The 20112-nt window shown below is 42.8% G+C and overlaps 2 protein-coding genes and 1 long non-coding RNA gene across 3 annotated transcripts in view; all 3 read right to left on the reverse strand.

The window, feature by feature from the left end:
* Positions 1-10456, reverse strand: part of LOC125291961 (protein mono-ADP-ribosyltransferase PARP4-like) — a 59100-nt gene extending 48644 nt beyond the window's left edge. The window contains 7 exon segments of the mRNA XM_048239008.1: positions 1554-1691; positions 3209-3367; positions 3722-3802; positions 4463-4550; positions 5081-5186; positions 6276-6462; positions 6912-10456. Of these exon segments, the coding sequence (XP_048094965.1) occupies positions 1554-1691; positions 3209-3367; positions 3722-3802; positions 4463-4550; positions 5081-5186; positions 6276-6462; positions 6912-7037 (885 nt within the window). The 5' untranslated portion in view covers positions 7038-10456.
* Positions 10457-10571: 115 nt separating this feature from the next.
* Positions 10572-13984, reverse strand: LOC125291982 (protein mono-ADP-ribosyltransferase PARP4-like). The gene is made up of 5 exons (XM_048239057.1): positions 12767-13984; positions 12429-12516; positions 12179-12279; positions 11848-11981; positions 10572-11537 (listed from the first exon to the last, which is right to left on the reverse strand). Exons 2-5 carry the CDS (start codon positions 12457-12459, stop codon positions 11336-11338), a joined length of 468 nt encoding a protein of 155 aa, XP_048095014.1. The 5' UTR covers positions 12460-12516; positions 12767-13984; the 3' UTR covers positions 10572-11335.
* Positions 13985-20112, reverse strand: part of LOC125291997 — a 29668-nt gene continuing 23540 nt past the window's right edge. The window contains exon 3 of the long non-coding RNA XR_007193121.1: positions 13985-14592. This is a non-coding gene — a long non-coding RNA (uncharacterized LOC125291997). The remainder of the gene's footprint in view (positions 14593-20112) is intronic.

Here is a 20112-nt window from a genome sequence, read left to right on the forward strand (position 1 = left end):
CATTGAATATATTGTACAATGCTGTAAAATGACCTATGCTTCCTAATATGTTGCTGGAAAACAGAAATATGTGTGTTATTATGTATTTATTTATTTATTATTATATCTGCAGCACCAGCTGATTTTAACTCTGTTGAAGAGGATATATTTAGAACTTGTTATTATTTCAATAAATTTGACAATTTTAAGCTTGACCTACCACTTTCTTAGAGCGATGAGGGACAGGTGGGGCTCGAGAATGCCCCCTTGATCAGTGGGGAATGAAAGAAAACGTTTGAGAACCACTGCTCTAAGGAGTGACTCAGAAAGTCACGCGGACAACTGTCTCACTCTCAAGACACTAACTTATAGCTGTCCCACTCCCAGGGTACTAAGCTACACAATAACATAATGGGAATTTGTTGCCTAGCTCATTGGTTCCTTATACCATATATAGCTTAGGAAAGCTAACAGCTTTCTATAAGGATCTAGTTTGTTAACTACCACAGTCACGAGTTGGGTCGCGATAGTCTGTCATTTTTAAAAAGTGGGTCTCCAGAAAAAAGTTTGAGAAACACTGGTATAAAGAGACTTACCTAGTGCTTTCTTGTGAAATCATTTGACTTAATTTAAGAAAAGTTTGACTTATTTTAAGACATTTCATCCTGAAAACAAGCAAATTTTTCTGCCAGTGCGTTAAGCAAATTTGTTCTAAAAACAAGCAAATTTGTCTGCCAGTGCGTTAAGTAAAATTGTCTTGATAAGACTACTTAAAACAAGTCAAAATCTTGTTAAATTAAGTCAAAATGATCTTTTGAGAGAGCGCTAGGTAAGTCTTTTCATACTAAAAACAATACCAAATAGATTTTTTGACACAGAAGACACACCACCAGACACACACCCCTCGTACAAATACACACCTCCATGCATGTTCATCCCTACACACAAAATCAAACAAAAGGCACAATGCAAAGATACATAAGCACACAGAATGTCCCCCTACATTAATGGCCTAGAGACAAAGGGTGTGCATGTGTGCTGGTATGTGGTTACACAAGTAATGAACACACAGTCTCTCTCTCTCTCTCTCTCACACACACACACTGTTCTGTCACACCCCTTCACAAACACATATACTTAGACAAATAGTACATACTGTATCAGCCCACACATTGGCCATATCCTGTAATTTGCAGTGTCAGTCTTACATCATTGGGACTGATGCTCAAGGCCACCAAATATCAACATTACCAACTTACATGAACAGCCCAGATCCCTGATCTTTGCAAGTCAGTTTGTACCCATATCTCATAGATACAACCTAGCTCTAGGATTAAAACGTCCCTCTATTCAAGAACACAACATCAAGAGTGTTTTACAAAACATCAGAGCTGCCAAACCACTCTGGCAGCATGAGTTTGGACATACAGTAAGCACAAGTATAAACACAAGCACAGCAAACACACAAACACATGTACACACACACACACACACACACACACACACACACAGGAACAGACACACACACAAACAAACACACATACACACACACTCATCTGTAGTGTCAGTCTTACATCATTGGGGCTGATGCTGAGGGCCGGCACTTTGAGGACTTTGGTCAGACTCCCCAGTGCTTCAGTCCACACCAGCTCCACAAACACGCCCACTTCCTGTGACAGAGTGCTGCAGTTCAGCTCCTCCTCCAGCAGCAGCTGCCAATCACACAAAAACAAACACACACACACGGGATTTCAGGTATACAACAGATGTTTTTTCAGGTGCTTTCGGCAGGATGGGTAGTGTTGTGCAGCATGCAGCACCAAATAAATAACCACAGGTTGTGCACATCAATAAATAACCACAGGTTGTGCACATCAATAAATAACCACAGGTTGTGCACATCAATAAATGCCCCAAACAACCGAAAACCATTTTAATTTCCACTTCTTTTCAGTCCCCGAAATCCAAAGTCCAAACGTAAGATGTCATGTCCTTTGCCAGATCACACCAAGAGCCTTTATAATCCAACAAAGAAGCGAGTAGGCTGCTGCCCAAGAATTTTGCCACGACAGAGCAAACTAAATATATTATCCAATCGCTTAATGGTATACCAAGAGCATAAGCAAAGAGAAAAAAAAAAACGATATCACTAGATCCGTTGAATAATTAAAAAAAAGAGGTTGCAAGGCTTTCTTTGCGCATTCTCTTGGTGGTACACGTGCTGGTCTTTAGAACACTACTGCAAAATGTCAAACTGCGTGACAATTATTTTCACCAGTAGCTAGTACCTATTATTTTCTTAATAATAACTGAACACTCAAAGGAACCTTTTTTAAAAAACGCATTGCTGCAGCACCTGACTCTCACGCACGCACTTGCTTTTTCCAGACCACCCTCCAGTCACCTGCACATTCACCTGCACATTTGCTGCTGATTGTGTAGTAATGATTTGTAAGAACATACTGTATACAACTGTAATCTTAACTTCATCAGCCTGTCTCCCTCATACTTGCATTAACTGCTGTGTCTGGTGAAGACACGCCTCGACCATTTGCAAATCAAGTCTTTTGTCATCTACAACGGCCCAGCTTTTGTCTTATGCCGGACTTCACCATAGGTGGTCGGCGCCAATTAAGCACGCATATGTCCGGGGCGTGTCTGAACTTCTCCACACACATCAACTTATTACATAATGCGGCAAAATATATTACATATTGCATTCAGGCAGTTTATAACATAATGCGGCAGATTATTACAAAATGCAGCGGTTATTGCATAATGACGTGAAAAATGTATTACATTTTATCCAGTTATTACATAATGCAGTATAAGTATTGTACTGTATATATACTCCCGTGAGGAAATTTGGTCTCTGCATTTATCCCAATCCGTGAATTAGTGAAACACACTCAGCACACAGTGAACACACTAATCCCGACGCAGTGAACTGCCTGCTACAGCGGCGCTCAGGGAAATGCAATGTTATTACATAATGCATTGTAACATGGCATCATAAATGATCCAAAAACTTGGCAGAAGCCGGATGTTACAGAATGATAATGACCCAAAACACTGCTGATATCATGCTACAGTATGATAATGACCCAAAACACTGCTGATATCAAGCGAAAAAAGTATCAACGGGCCAAGTATGCCGCTTGCTTTGAGTCCGACACCTTTGGAATAGGTCAGGGGTCAGGGATCAGGGCTGTGGCCTAGTGCAGCTCACCTGCTTCAGGCTGGGAGAGCCCATGTCCTCATGCTGTGGAGGCAGGCGTCTCTGCAGCTGGAAGTTGTCAGCTCTGAGTCTGTCCTGCAGCTGCCCATACACCTCCAGAGCATCCTCAGAGCAGGAGCACAACACCAGCTGGTCTCGCTCCAGCACCCTCTGGTGGACACATGGCAGACAGACAGGCAGACAGACAGACAGGCAGGCAGGCAGACAGGCAGGCAGGCAGACAGACAGGCAGGCAGGCAGATAGATAGAGAAAGGGAATGAATGAATATGAACACATTTAAATACATTTATCAGTTACAAGGTATCAGTTACAGTGTTTACAATTTATGAATTTGTAGAATTTGCAAAACAGTAGAGCTAGAGTGTTTTATGATATCATGTTAATATGAGAAGCTATAGAGATGTACAGAGGACAGAGATATCATGAATCCATAAAGTGAATAATTTAAGGACACAGTGAGTCTAATAACAGTGTTGATGGTTAGTGATGGCTTTTGATCTGACCTGTTTCATGTAGCGCACAACCCGGAACACATGACCCTGCTCCCATATAGCACTCTGTAGCTCCAGGACACACCAACCGCCCTAAACACACACACACACACACACACACACACACACACATAAACAGGAACACACACACACACACACACACACACACACACACACACACACACACACACACACACACACACACACACACACACACACAAGCAGGAACACACACACACACACACACACACAAACAGAAACACACACACACACACACACACACACACAAGCAGGAACACACACACACACACACACACACATAAACAGGAACACACACACACACACACACAAACACACACACACACAAGCAGGAACACACGCACACACACACACACACACAAACACACACACACACACACACACACACACACACACACACACACACACACACACACACACATAAACAGGAACACACACACAAACACACACACAAGCACACACACACACACACACACACACACACACAAACACACACACACACACACACACACACACACAAACACACACATAAACAGGAACACACACACACACACACACACACACACACAGCAGGAACACACGCACACACATGCACCCACGCACATAAACATACACACACACATACAGAAAGATATGTAAATTCACAAATGACCCTATGAATTTAAGATTTTTAAACAGCCTAAGACACTCTGTGACAGATGTCCACTGACTCACCCCAGCAGCAGTGGTATGGATGGAGTACTTGGCCACCTGGAAGTTAGAGGGGTACGTGGGGAGGTCTCTGTCACGCTCACAGTAGATTCTGCTCAGAGGACGGACAAGTGGCTTATCCAATCATATGCAAGGATTTTTGATAAGGCCTAGCCTTCTGAAAACACTACTCCAATGGATCGATCCCAGATGGATGAGTGGAGCTAGGCGGAACAAAATTCATCTGGCGAGAGTCAGGTTATGCTAGACGAGCTCCTTAACCACAACACTGCCACTGCCCCAGGAAATTACTAGATGCCCGGAACAGGCAATTCAACACAAGACACATAAGGCAATTCAACACAAGACACATGAGGAAATTCAACACAAGACACATAAGGCAATTCAACACAAGACACATGAGGAAATTCAACACAAGACACATAAGGAAATTCTATTGTCTCAACTGTATTTTACTCTCTTTCATATTTATCCTTATGTGTTGCAAGTATAACCCATACCCTGCCCTCTGATAAAATAATTAGATGTCAAAAATGCTTTTGCTTTTTGCCTTTAATTTTATTTTCAAAATGTCTTCTTCTTCATCTGTCTTCTTTACTTCCCAAAAAAGGCAGCACTTACCGATGGTTGTAAACACAGTTGGAGTCATCCTTGACCTGATTTTTTACTATCTTTATCTGTGGTGGATCTTGACCTTTGAACTTCTCCTCAGCAGTCAGCAGTCTCACTACAAACGGAACCCAACAGTAACAAGCCCAAGCCTTGTGTGACACTTCTGCTAGTAAATGTGAATTATGCATGAATATACTGAATACATTACAAAAATCCAATCATTTCTCTCTGTCTCACTCTCTCTATTTTCAACTCACACATGCACAAAAGTCCAATAAGTATGACTTATATTGTCTAAGAAAAGGAGCATTCTCAGCCTCGTCATCCACACACTGCATGTCACAAACCCCTGGTGCAACCATTAATCATCACTGCTTTGTTTCATGCACAAACTGTAATCAGTGACACAAAGCAATCAGAGCTCCATATCAACAGGTTGACAGACTGCAAACACAATGTGCACAGAATCACCGGTATCTCTGGAGATGGAACCATGTGGGGAGTGACAGCTGATAGTGATCATAAATAACACCAATGTCTTGGGTGGACTTGTTAAAGCCCCTAGCCCTATAGTGAACTGCAGTGTGGCTCGCCTCACAGACAGGCCCAGAGAGAGCACACTGTGTCCTACTAACAGAACAAAGTAATTATAGGCAGGTAAAGGTCGTAAACACCAGGAGAAAGAACTATATTAGCAATATCAGAGTCATAATTGTTATAGTTATGTGTGGACGTCGTCATTCATAGCTAGAAGCTATACTTTTTCACTGTTATCGTTATAGTTCTTGGTGTGAACGGCCCCTTATGCCAGGATGGTCAACCTGACTGACTGGCATTTCATTTCATGGCACAGCCCTCAAATTAACTGCATTCATAGTAGTTTGGAAGAATAAAGCTACTATTGGATTCAAACTGGGTGTATGGAAAATTCAGCCAAAGGATCAGCTTACAGCTCAGGGTGTCAATAAGACAAAACAGGCAGATATTCAATCATGTAAACAGACAAACCATTAACTCTTTACCCTTGATAAAGGCCTATGCTATATGATTTTCAGCTGCTTGTCCATGGCTTTATCGAATAAATTAACCTACTTAAATGCCCAATTTTTCACACACAGAAAAGGCAAAAAGTTTTTGCTGCCAAACAAGTCCTACCATACTCTGATAACCGAGCCAGATGACTCATCCAATGTGTACCCCATACCTGGCTGAATGGTTGGTGCTGGGTGGGTCACAGGGACCAGGACGTGCTCTAGGGCCGGCAGGAGGGCCTTCTGCTCCAGGCAGGCCTGCACGTACTGGAGCCCCACCACCGGCACATGGTGCTTCCAGGCGCTCCGCTGCCGGTTGTTGCTCAGACTCCCCAGGCTGCTCACCACTATGAAGCTACACTGTGTGTGCGTGTGTGTGTGGAAGGTGCAATCAGACATGAAAATTATGCGTTATGGACAGATGAGACATTTAAATTTGCAGATAGAGAGAACGCTGAATTATTTCACAAGTAGGCTATATCAAAAGTGTTAGTTAAAAGCAACGAGAACATCAGAAAATATGTTAAAAGCAACCAGAGACACAACAAACAAAAATAGCTGTCTTGGATTGTCTTGCTAAGTTAGGCTATTTAAATGAATTAATCAGTCATGTTTTCCTAGCCTATCAACAACTGCCTACATTAGACTTTGAACATGTGCCATGCTATGGTAGCAGATCACATTCATCCTGGATCACCAAATCACCAAACAGACATTCTTAAGACATGTCTATGCCCATGTTTTGACGGGTAGTCAGCGTGCTAGAAGTCCTGAGAGTTCATACTGTCATGACCAAAGAACTAACAAACCTGCTTGTTGACCACATAGGAGAGGCTGCCTCCGTTGTCCGTAATGGCCAAACGAATTTTCTTCTTTTCCTTGAAAGGCAAATCCTTTAGTTCTAAGACCACGGCACAGTTGGTGAAAACGGTCATAGTTCTACGATGTGAGATATAGTCAGACTTACAATCAGATTCAGGCGAAAAGAAAGACTATAAAACAAGTAGTCTACAATATAGCAGCTGTGCTTGTCACTGCAAAAATAAAGGAATGAGTAGCCTGTATTAAAGACAAACTCATGACCAACTATTTGCTTCTCTGTTAAGTCGAGAGCAGGGACAACTTGTTCTCACACACAAATTGGCCTGTCGCAGACCAATGTGCTGCCTTTCAGTCGACGCAACAGAATAGTTATTTTTAAAAAAGCACTATAATCCTGACCAGGTAAAGTGAAAAGAAACCAATCCGAGAGAAACCAATGCAATTTCACCGCGACTGCTTCCTGGTCCTGTTGTGCATAAGACACTCCCCATCTACAATCATAACAAAACAATAATCCTCTCTAGCGGTGACATAAGGAAATGCATCTAAAGTGACCAGTAAACATCAGTAAAGTAACCTATCTACACAACTGTGAACACACACACTGACACATGTAAAAGATTCCTGCACGCATATGTTTACATTTACAAGATAAATGGAATAAAACATGAGAAAAAATGTCTTTGTGTCAAAGAGAGACCAGTGCCAAGCGAGAGTGATTCTTTGTGCAGACACAGCCTGTAGGCATACCCTAGGGCCTATACAGTACCAATAATGTCAAAACTCCTGTTGCTTCTCTTGTAACCTAGTGGGGCTACAAACAAGTCAAGATTCATTACCCCAGATATTGCTTACTGAAATTATTTTGAGGGGGAAACAAACTCTCTGACAAAACTACAGCAGCCATCTAATTACAGGTCTGTATCTTTGCAACCTGTCATGTTAAAACACAAAGAAAAACACATAAAGGTATTCATATTAACAACGCTTCTGTTCATGCTGATCAGCAACTACAACTGGCGTCAGCGGCGGGTGACCAGTATAATAGTGATGCCGTCAGGTCAAAGGTCAAAGGTCAGCCACACTACCAGAGAAGACCACACTAGAACGACCAGTCTCAGACAAACTGAAGCTAATTTGACAGAAGAGCTGAAGACAGTAGCTCAAGAGGAAACTCAAATTATCAACAAAGAGGAGTTCATGAGGAGACAGAGGACAGACAAAGCAAAATGATGCTCACTGCCTAGTAACGACAACAACAACAACAACACTGCAGACCAATGGCCTTTGTTACGCTTTTATTCAGACTGAAGTAGTAGAACTACCTGTAACAAGGTCTTTACTCTGTATGGCTTTGGATAACACTGTCTGCACAAAAACATGGTTACCTAACAGATGGTTTCATCCAAAGTGACTTACCATACACTGCAAAACACAACCCCTTAATTTCATCCCTTACTTTTGACCTTAAAACCCTTAGGTTTAACCTATATAACCCTATAACAAAGTATTTTTTAAGTAGAAATGTGCAGATCGAATTAAGGACAAAGGAACTGAATTCACCCCTTACTTGTTTACTTCCCCTTCATTTCCCCCCTTAACCAAGGAAACCCTGAATTTTAAAAAATAAAATCAAGATACTTAAATTGTTATTAATTACGAATAAAAGGAACCCCTGACTTGACACCTTACATGTAGATCAGGGGTCACAGCTTAAAGCTGCAGTAGGCAAGTCTGACAGATTGAGGGGACTTAGCCAAAATGTTGAATGTTACAACTCTCATGCCCCTCCCCCACTACCACCGAGCACCCTCTCATCAGACTGCACCAAGACGGTGATTGACAGTCAGATCTCACACAGCCCTGCTCTGATTCTATTAAATGGCTGTATGTCTGTGCTAGCTGGGCACGGTAATTGCAGTTCGATTCAGTTTGGCTGATGAGGGCAGCCTTGTTAAATTTGGGTACTTTACGCTTACAGCGTTTTGTTTGTTGCGTCTGATTGTTAAGTTGCTCTAGAGACTGAGTGAGTATGGCTAACTTCAATGTTGAAGGGTTTGTTGCTCAAGGCATCACACGGTTGAAACTTTTTAGCCTTCCCAAAGATCAGTTAATTAAAGTGGCCCATCATTACAACATAGAGGCGTCAGAGACCATTAAAAAAACAAAGATCATCAATGCTGTACTGCTGTATTTTGGGGTGCCAGATATAATGTTAATAGCAGAGCAATCTAAAGCGGTTCAAGAGATTGAACATGAGAAGTACATGCAACAACTTGGGAGGGAGATTGCCCAATAAAAAAGGAACTGCCTCAGGTACAACAAGAGCACAGAGGCCTGGCAGAACAGTTTGGGGATGACCCTGAGACTGAGAGGCTGGATATTGTGTGCATGGAGTGTGCCAATGGCTCTGATCCCTTGTTGGTATCCTCAATGGATGGTGCATTGCCGGAAGGTAGCACCTTAATTAGCGTTGATGAGATGAGATGTGTGGATGATGAATACACTGTGGATCTCTCTGATAGTATATGGATCTTTGGATCAGGGGATGCTGAGCATTGGTGCAGCCAATTGAGTGAGTTGGGTCCTAAAGATAAACCTGTGGGTGGCTCTGAGTTGCCATTTGAAAATGAGTCGACTCGCGTTGATCTTTCGGGCAGTGTTTGGCTTTTTGAATCCGAACAAGGAAGTGGAGAGCTCCTTGTGGCTGACCAGGAGCCTGCACTTAAGCTGAATTCCACTTGTACTGCTGGTGGCAATGGTCAGGGAACTGGCCATGGCAGTGAAGTGAAGGTTAGTGCCCACACAGAAATGCCCAGTGTTCCACCGCCTGTAGATCACATGCCTTTCTTTACCTCCTGTCACTTCTACAGGGTGAAGGCCGGGGGATGTTCGATCAGGGGCTGGAGTGGGGGAGCATTTGTTTTGCACTTATTTTGAGGATTGTGTTTGTGCTTTTGACTCTGAAAAAGGAGCTCAGACTGCGCTATTCATACTGGATTGTCATCGGGAGTTTGACCAGCAGTCAAATGAAATTGGTGGTGAAGACTCTCCAGAGCTGTTTTACCCCACTGCTGATTTGGTGGTCGTCTCTGCCTACTCCTTGTCTAATGTCACATTGAATACGTCTGCTTTATGGCAGTCATTCACCTGTTTGGGCCTAGTAGACAAGATGTTGGAGTCTCTTAGTTTAGGGCCGACTGGGTAAGAATTTGGTGTCAAAACTGGGTTATCACAGCCATGTAGACCATTGGCTGGTGGGATCAGTAACTGGAGTTGTCTCCAGGTTGCAAAGTCCTATGCAGGCCATCGCCGGTGTTTTAGGTGGAGTTGGGTGGTGGATCCTTCTCACCTGGACATGCGCTGAAGTGTCAGCAGAGAGCTTTGTTCTCTTTGGTTTATTTCTGTGATTGACTCGGGACTGTCTGAGATTATGGATTTGTTAGTTTTCTCAGCGTTTCCCACTTTTGGAACTTGTGGATGTCAGAGGAATGATTTTATTATGTTCCTGTTACAGGGAACATTTTGTAAATTGAATGTATATAGTAAAGGAAATTTAGAAAAGGAAAAAAAACACACGAAAGATTTATAAAAAGAGTAAAAAATTTATAAAAAATATTAAATTAAAAAAACTAAAATAAGAAAATTGTTGGTGGTGTTTTTTGACTTACAGGCGGGGCTTCAGTGATGTCACTACCTGTGGCTAATTAGGTTAAATTGGACACCTGTCCTAAGTCCTGGGGCTCACAATTAGTTTCCAGGCCTTCGGAAAGGACTAGGGGCCTGTGGTCCCTCATGGGCGTTTGCCTGACAAACTTGGACCCGTCTCATTTTTTTCCTTTGGATTTTAAACCACCACACACCAAAACTGAACCTATTAGGAACCAACATTTGGGCTGTTCGTAATTGCGTTGGGAGAGAGATACACCGGGTCAGCGAGAGCCACAGGTAAGTGACCTCTCACTAGAGCTCTGCCAAAGCTGACACAACACACATTGCACCCACACACGGTAGGTTCTACTTTCACGTCTTTACATCACGTAGGGCCAGTGTGTAGGTTAGTTCTAGCTTTTCTTTTAGGTTATGTTGAGGTCCGAGGTCAGCTATCAACATACCCTAGACAAAGTAGCTTTAGTTTAGGTCATGTTGAGGTCCGAAAACTCTTTGCTCATGTTAGATTTTTGATGATGCTAATTATGTATATATTTGATAATAAGTGTGTATATATTGTGTAGATATCTTTGAGGAGTTGGTCTATTTAATTGTCTGTTAATTATATTTAACTGTTTATGGGAATATTGGATATTGGCATTTCCCTAGTGTGTGTGTGTGTGTGTGTGTGTGTGTGTGTGTGTGTGTGTGTGTGTGTTTCTAGCAGGCCAGTATGGAAGTGTGGTGTGTGTGTTTGTTTCTAGCAGGCTAGTATGGTTCTGCTCCTTTCCAGCAGAGGGTTGAAGGGAGAGAGGGGGTGCGGGCGGTCGAATCCCAGTAGCTGTTGTGTGGACGACTCCCAGTCGCGGCCGAACTGCAGCCGGCTGCACACGCACGGGTACTGCCTGTCTGCCCAGCGTACCCAGTCCACCGCCTGCTTCAGGGCCTCCCACTCAGAAGAGCTGCGGTCAACACACAAAAATAACAAGCACAGAAACGCACACAGTAAGAGCTGCGGTCAACACACAAAAATAACAAGCACAGAAACACACACAGTAAGAGCTGCGGTCAACACACAAAAATAACAAGCACAGAAACACACACAGTAATTAATTAAAATAACAAACACAGAAACACACACAGTAAGAGTTTTTATTTCACTCACTTTTGTTTTAATTCTCCTCTCACTCATTTATTCTGCCATAATAGCTTTCTTTCTTTCTTTCTATCTTTCTTTCTTACACACACACACACACCCATAGACACACACACCTGTGTTGAGGAGGGTCTCTGAGGCGGAACAGAGACTGCAGCAGCTCTCCCTGGACCAGCTTCCTGACACGCACCAGCTGCAGGACCAGCAGGGTGGACACCAGCCTCAGGATATCATCCTGGGCCTTGGGGCCTGATAGACAACACACACACACACACACACACACACACACACACACACACACACACACAATTAAAATAATTTAAAGAAGAAAAAAAAACATATTGGTAGGTTGCTATTATAGTATCAGTCAAAATGTTAGCCTAAACTAAATATGATTGGAACTTTTCTGTGTAGTGTAGATGAGTGTATATGACAGAAATCATTTCTCACAGATGAGATGCCTTTTTCTTTCAGGAAAACGTTGGCAAAGAAGTTCAGATCCACACCCAGGAGCAATCCCACTTCCTCTGTGCATTCCCAGTAACCCCCTGTTTACAAAATAAGCATACAAAACTTAACATACTGAAATGAAATTGAAGATGATAGAAATATAAAGCAGTGGCCAATTCATATTGGGTCATAGATATACTGTCTGTTCTATGACTAGCAGAAGAAGTCTGAAGAGCAGGAATCTTACTGGGCTCTGAAGACATGCCAACTGTTCCCATGATGCACTGGGTTTGATCTCAATATGTGATCTCACATCCTGTAAGCATTGGCTCTTCCTGTAATGGTGAACTCAACATTACTTCCACAGTAGACTCCCAAGAGTTCTCACATAGTTCATTACATGTGCTTTTGCAATCAAACCACGACACCACGGCCTCATAAAAACATTCCAAACAATCCTGTCCTTGTGAAGTAGCTTCTATTCAACATCTCCATCTCGTTACTTTAAAACTTGCATGTCAAATATGTTTTATTGTGCACAGGCAAAGACCTATGGAAATGAAAGAAAAATCGATGACAGCATACCTTCTCAGCAATCAGCGTTTCTGGACTCGGGATACCGGGACCAGTGGTAAAAGGGGAACCATGTTCTTGGGCTTCTACTGGTGGGAGCAGAGGGACAGACATCCCAGAGCCTTTCTCCAAGACCATGTTAGAGGGATAGGCCCGACCTCTGGTTCTTCTGAGGGGGCTCCCCAGAGCAGCACTTCTGTGTCTCTGAGCCAGGACAGGCTGAGCACCCCAATGGACAACAGGAGGAGGGAGCAGAGGAGAGGGAGCAAGGGGGGTGGTCTGAGGGCAATGCTTGAGCCTTATAGACAGGAGAGGAGCCCTGAGAATGTCAATATAGTCAGAATCATCACCATCGCCTGCAGTGACAGGTGGGGCAGAATAAGCAGCCCCATAGAAAACAGGAGCAAGGAGCGGACAGCATTTACGTAGGGGTAGAGGAGGTAAAGGAGCCGACATGACATCCGAGGCAGCAGGGGGGCGGTCTGAAACTGACTGGGTGGAGGAAACAGCACGGCCACCAAGCGGCAGTGAGAAGGAGTTCAAGGCAGGAGCAGAGAGGTGCCTAGAGGTTTGGGGACGAGGAGCCTCATAGCCCTTGCTAACTCTTTTACTGGCACGATCAACGGGAGGAGGCAGAGTGGATCTCGTGACATCAACTGAGCGTGCCTCAGATGCCAAGCGACGGGAGGCAACACCTGAAGGGGCTAGGCTTGGAGTAGGAGCAGAGACGGGGAAGGTGCACTGTGTCTGGGGCCTGTGCACTTAGTCTCTGTATGACAGAGTGCTCTCCACAGGCAAGAGGGACAGCTTTCATTTCCCTTTTTCTTTCAGGGATGGGAGAAGACATAGGCGCAGGAGAAGAAAAAGGGGCACGGCCAAACTTGAACTGAGCCTTGACGAGTAGGAGAAGGAACAGAGACAGGGGTACGGTCTGGGGCCTGTGCACTGGGTCTCTGTACGCTAGAGTGTTATCCTGAGGCAATAGGGACAGCTTTCATTTCCCCTTTTCCCCTTTTTTTTTAGGGGTGTGGGAGAAGACATAGGGGTTGGGGCAAAGGTTGGAGTCCCAGACACAGTGAAGCCAGCTGAGCCTTGAACAGCAGTGGTGAAGGCCCCAGGAGGGGGTAGGAGAGGGGGAGGAGCAGGACCGGAGCTCATGCTTACAGCTCTATTAAGAGAGTGTCGAGAGGAAGAGAGACAGGTGAGACCATCTAAGACAGGAGGAGGAGGAGGAGGACGGGGACAACTATCAATTTCGTTCAAGTTCTGGAAAAAAAACAATGCAGATTTAAATTTCTAGAAGGACTGTTTTGTATACTGACTACTCAATGAACTGAAAAAATCATACGGAATATGGGCAGCAGATCATTTGTACAACAGTTTACAGTATTAACCCCTGGATGCTAACTCTAAACACACTGATACAGTTTACAGTATTAACCCCTGCATGCTAACTCTAAACACACTGATACAGTTTGACTTCAGGTAAAGTAGGCTACTTGTAAATTAGACTGAATTGATTTTAATTGAATGTCATAGATAATCTGAGTTTTAGGCTGATCTAGACATTCTGTAATCTAGACAAATTTGATCCTTGTAACCAATTATACTGGACACAATGGTGATTAACTTATTAAACACTTACTGCTTGTCACCTGAGGAACTGCCAAACTGAAATGCACACCTAAAAATCCTTTTTTTCTGTTTTGCTTTGATTTCGGAACATCTTCATGTCTAACAAATCAAATCCTTACTGGTCTATTCTTTAATTCAACATAGCCTATTTTTGTTCCAAGAGATGTCGTCAGCTTTCATTTGAGAGGTCACTTGAGTAGAATCTGAAAAATAAACACAAATGGACAAACATAAATAAACACTGACACGACCCCATTCTCTTGAACCGTTACTCTACCTGTGTGCAGTAATAATAAGCTTTATTTGTATAGCACCTTTTATACACAGAATGCAGCTCAAAGTGCTTTACATTTGAAGCATGTAACACAATAATAGTTAGTCAGTCATTATCAATCACTTTTCTTCATTGCTGGGGCTGTTTATGATCCACTCAGCAACATATCAAAAATATGGAAAATGACGTCATACGACTGGCAGCCTTAACCCTCTTAGCCCCCACAAGCACGCCATATGGCAACTGTGGCAAGGAAAAACTCCCATATTCCAGGAAGAAACCTTGAGCAGAACCTGACTTAATAGGGGGAGCCCATCTGCTTCTGGCTGGCTGCGCCCTCCAATAGTAACAGATGTAGAATAATCTGAAAAAGTAGTCTACAGGATAAGATGAGTTAACTAAAAGCTTTCCTGTACAGGTTTTCAGATCATTTTAAAAAATATTTACTGAACTCGCCTGCTTGATGTACAGAGGCAGGGTGTTCCATAGTTTGGGGGCATAATGGATAAACGCAGCTTCTCCACTTTGTTTGTGGAGCACTTTGGGTACGATTAAAAGATTAGAATTGGATGATCTAAGTTTCCTTTGTGGTTGATAAGATATTAAAAGCTCAGAGATATATGAAGGTGCTATGCCATTCAGAGCTTTGTAAGTAATTAACATAACCTTAAAATCAATTCTATAGGAAATAGGGAGCCAGTGCAGTTCAGCCAACACAGGGGTGATGTGTTCAGTGGGGTACGAAGCCGTAGACCAAGGTGTGGCAGTTGCTGAAGAGGGCGTGGACCTGTGCAGGGGCCTGAACAGGAGGGGGCGCTGCTGGGCTGAACAGCTGCCACTTCACCGCCCCCGAGCCGCAGCCTGGAGACGCCAAGCGCCTCACCTGCGACGCCACCTGCCAGGTGACGCAATACTCCAGTTACACACCTGACATCAGACACGTCTGTCTCTCAAATACATGTTTCTATTGGAGGTTAAAGGTGCTCCAAGCGATGCTGGGTAACGTCACTTCTGTTGACATTCAAACAAAACAGAGAGCTAGCTTGCTACTTCCTCCCCCTCCCTCCCGTGCAATTGAAACTCTCCTAAACGCGCATCTCATCTGTGATTTGCTGATGAATATTTACATAAGTCTACATTCTTTTGTAGCCTTTTTTAATCAAATGTTTAAAAAGTTCATTGTTTGAAATTGAAATACAATAAATATGCCTGTATCTTTTATTTTATTATTGGTTTACAAAAGTTATATGAAGCAATGACTTCTGGGAATTTCAAAACCGAATGCGTCTACTTCCTTCAGCACGAGGAATTGTATGCCAATCTAGCATGCCTTGATCCTCGGAATTTTCCCCTTATAAAAGCTAATTAACTGCCCCCAAATGCACTTTGAAATATAAGTGAATGTCTGCTTAAATTTAGTGAAGCTGCTACGATCGAAAATCTACAGTCGGAATTGACACACCTCGCTACACACTGGGACAGCCTGAAAAAGTCTTCTCTAAACGAGTAGGCCTACACAGTCAGAGCGTCAGACTTTGATGATGTCGCGGAGATAGAGGAAGATACTGAAACTAGAAAATGTAATTTCGAGGAAATTACCAGTGCACAGAGGCGTATCAAGCTTTTTAAAAGTGTGGGGGTTGTGGGATAGGAAAATGAAACAATCTGGCCAAATTATAAATAACTCCCTACAGGGACATTGTAAGTATTTTCTGAGAGGGGTGCGGACTATATTGGTGTCCGGGAGATTCTCCCCCGAAAAAAAAATGAAATTCCGATTGCTAAACACACCATTTTAATGCAGTTTGGGAGCATGGGCGGATTATGAAATTTCGGGCCCCTGGGCCCAGATGTATTAAGGGCCCCCCACTTATTGTTGTATATGTGGGAGGGGGGGTTTGGGGGTCTTCCCCCAGAACATGTTTAATTTGTTTGATGTGATATCCTGTATTCTGGTGCATTTTGCCAATACTAAATTCAATCAGATTCATAGCCTACATCCTGATTTGTTGATATTGAGGCAATGATTCCATGCAAAGGTTTGGGCTTCAGGGCCCCCTGACCCCTTGGGCCCCTGGGCCTGGGCCCGGTAGGCCCGTGCAGTAATCCATCCCTGTTTGGGAGGGACAGAAGAAGCAGTGCCCCTTATATGTGTGGCTCATGTGACATGTAGGCCTACATGATCTACCTGCTATCACTTCACTATTTGACACTATACCCTACCTGGAGACATATCTCATGTTATAAATCAAGAAATCATTTCAGAAATTATGTTTTGTGCATATGGGTTAGCAGGCTACAATAAACTGCCTAACAGACAGCAGCCTAATTTCGAGGTATCACTAATACCTTCTTTTTAACTAATTAAATTGAACTAATTAAATAAATGTAAATGACACAGAATAGTGACAGAACTGTAAGCAATTTAAAGATTATAATTAGCCGTTTCTATGCTTTTTCCATTGATAGTTACAGGAAGCCACGTTGTTGTTTAAACTATTGTTGCTTCTAGCCCACGTTACCTCCAGTTTCACTTGCTGCAGGGACGCACACATTGCATGAGCGCTCATAAGCGTTCTATTTGAGTTCTACATGCTGGAAATCTTAGTTCTCAGATGTAGAACTCAAATGTGTCTTGACGCCGCCGTTAAGATCAAAATAAGATGTTCTAAATGGAACGCGATCGTATTTAAGATATTACGATAGATGTAGCACTACGACACACACTGACAGTGAAATGCCGTCGACGTTTGTAATCAGATCAAATAAGACGTTCTAAATGGAACGCGATGTAATTAAGCTGTTCAGATCTTTTCCAAACGTCTTGGAGACGTATGTGTGCTGACTGGGCTATTTCTATATAGTTGATGACACCAAATGAATAAGTATTTCTGATTGGGGAAACTTTTAGCCTAGTTTTTTTTTCCCTTCTGCAGTTCCATACCGCATGTGAAACACCGGGCATAACTTAATTTCGCGGCTGTGTTAATTGTTGAGGAGGCCCATAGTTTGAGAAAAGCTGCAGATCATAGACAGAAAAAGCATAATGCTCTGAGAACAGTAGCCAAAGGTCTTTTTGCAGAAACAACAAGTGCCTTGGTGCGCGCACCCCCGCTTTCACTTTGACTCCCTGCATTTCTACATTGTGACAAAAACTGTCAGTCAGACAGTGAATTTTGGTTTACTAAATTAGCATAATGCGGTAACAATTATCATTTCAATTCAACCTGAAATCTGCTCACTGCAGACGTTATAATACAGACCCAAGCAGCAGCACAGCCTTGAAAGACGCACACTTTGAATTTGATCAGAGCGACTCTGGTTCTTCACTGGCTAACTTGATGTGATTGGCTGATGACCGTTCAATCAAATCAACAGACCTATTTGTGTCTCTCTGTGTGTGCGTTATGGTAGATACGGTTCCAACTCTTTACGGGAGCGTTTATTTCCATATTTTACTTTCATTTTAATCCGTCAAAAAGTGTGGGGGATAGAATCGTGTTCCAGCAAAAGTGTGAACGTTATAACACACACATCCCCCACGCTTGCTACACGCCTACCAGTGCATGAAAATGCAAAACATACTGTATATTAATATACAATACAAAACAAACTTTTATTTGGAAACAGTTGTGGGCAGAGGAAACAGTTGGCAGGAGTCATAGTTGATAACAACTGACAGCTGAAATGGCTGAACAGTTAAATAGTTGAGTAGTTTATATAGTTACATTATTTAAAAGTGAATTATTGTAGTGAGGACATTTATTTTGAAACGCTTGTGGGCTGAGAAAATATTTGAACAGGATCTGTAGTCTTAAGAGAGCCAGATTGTATGCTTAAAGCCTGAGACAGAGTATATAGTTTAAAAGTAAAATGTAGATAGTGTAATGGATGTTGATGGACAGAAAGTTGAATGGATGTTGATAGGCAGATTGTTTAATGGATGTTGATGGGATAGTTTAATGGGTGGATGAGTGAATGTTTTGAAGAGGATGAATGGATAGAAAGTTGAATGGAATGTGCCTTATATCCTTGTAGAATGGAGATACACAGAGAGAGTTGGCCTAGTTGAGCAGAAAGCAGTTGATACAGGTGCAATCAGTTTAACTGGCCCTTTGATGGGTCCTAGTAGTGAGCAGCTGGAAGTTGATACAGGTGCAAATCAAGTTAATTAGCCCATTGTGATGTCATAGTGCCAATGCAAAGTCTATGGGGGAAAATAAGCTTGTTTTTTATTAAAATACATTCCTTTTCAAGACCTACGTTACAAAGTTTGAACGAAGTTTCTACGTTAAACAGTTGAAGCTGAATTAGACATAGAAATTTGGTGGGAAGAAGAAGAAGAAGAAGAAGAAGACTTGGGATAACAGAACAGGGCATTTCCATGCACTGTAAGAAGAAGAAGACTTGGGATAACAGAACAGGGCATTTCCATGCACTGTAAGAAGAAGAAGACTTGGGATAACAGAACAGGGCATTTCCATGCACTGTAATAAGAAGAAGAAGAAGAAGAAGAAGAAGACTTCGGATAACAGAGCAGGGCATGCACTGTAATAAACCTGGTGAGCAAGAATTGTGCTCTCTGTTGCTATTTCCTTCTCCAGCAGTTAATCCTCTTTCCCTGCGCCTACAACAATATATGGTTAGCATATAAACTCCTACTAACACTGTCATGTACTCAAGTGGCATGTGAACAGAGTTTTTCCACTCTTAAATTCATCAAGAATCGCCTAAGGACACGATTGTCACAGGATAATTTGGAGGCCTTTATGCTGATGGTGACAGAGAAAGAGGTCGTAATGAACTTGGATGCTGATGACGTGATAGTCAGTGTTGCGAAGAAGAGCAAGCTCCTTCGCACCTTGTTAACTGCATGATGTTAATTAAGACACGTTTGTGGAACGGTTGCTCGGATGATCTATTCTAGGCAATTCTTTTTTCACTTTCATATTTTATATTGCATTCATTTTTTTGGAGTTGTGCATTGATATATCCATGTTCTTGGTTCAGTCTTTATGTATATGAAGGCAGCCGTGGCCCACTGGTTAGCACTCTGGACTTGTAACCGGAGGGTTGCCGGTTCGAGCCCCGACCAGTGGGCTGCGGCTGAAGTGCCCTTGAGCAAGGCACCTAACCCCTCACTGCTCCCCGAGCGCCGCCATTGTAGCAGGCAGCTCACTGCGCCGGGATTAGTGTGTGCTTCACCTCACTGTGTGCTGTTTGTGTTTCACTAATTCACTGATTGGGTTAAATGCAGAGACCAAATTTCCCTCACGGGATCAAAAAAGTATATATACTTATACTTATTAAAGTATATGTATATATGTATATTAGAGTTCATCACCAATGGGGCTACAAACGTGTGTGTTATTTCCGTGCATGTGAAGTTGTGTGGGCCGCTGGTTGGTGAAAATGCCAGGGTCATTTATTAATCCCAGTCCGTCACTGA

The sequence above is a fragment of the Alosa alosa genome, chromosome 3 (genome assembly GCF_017589495.1).
Source record: "Alosa alosa isolate M-15738 ecotype Scorff River chromosome 3, AALO_Geno_1.1, whole genome shotgun sequence".
Lineage (NCBI taxonomy): Eukaryota > Metazoa > Chordata > Actinopteri > Clupeiformes > Clupeidae > Alosa > Alosa alosa.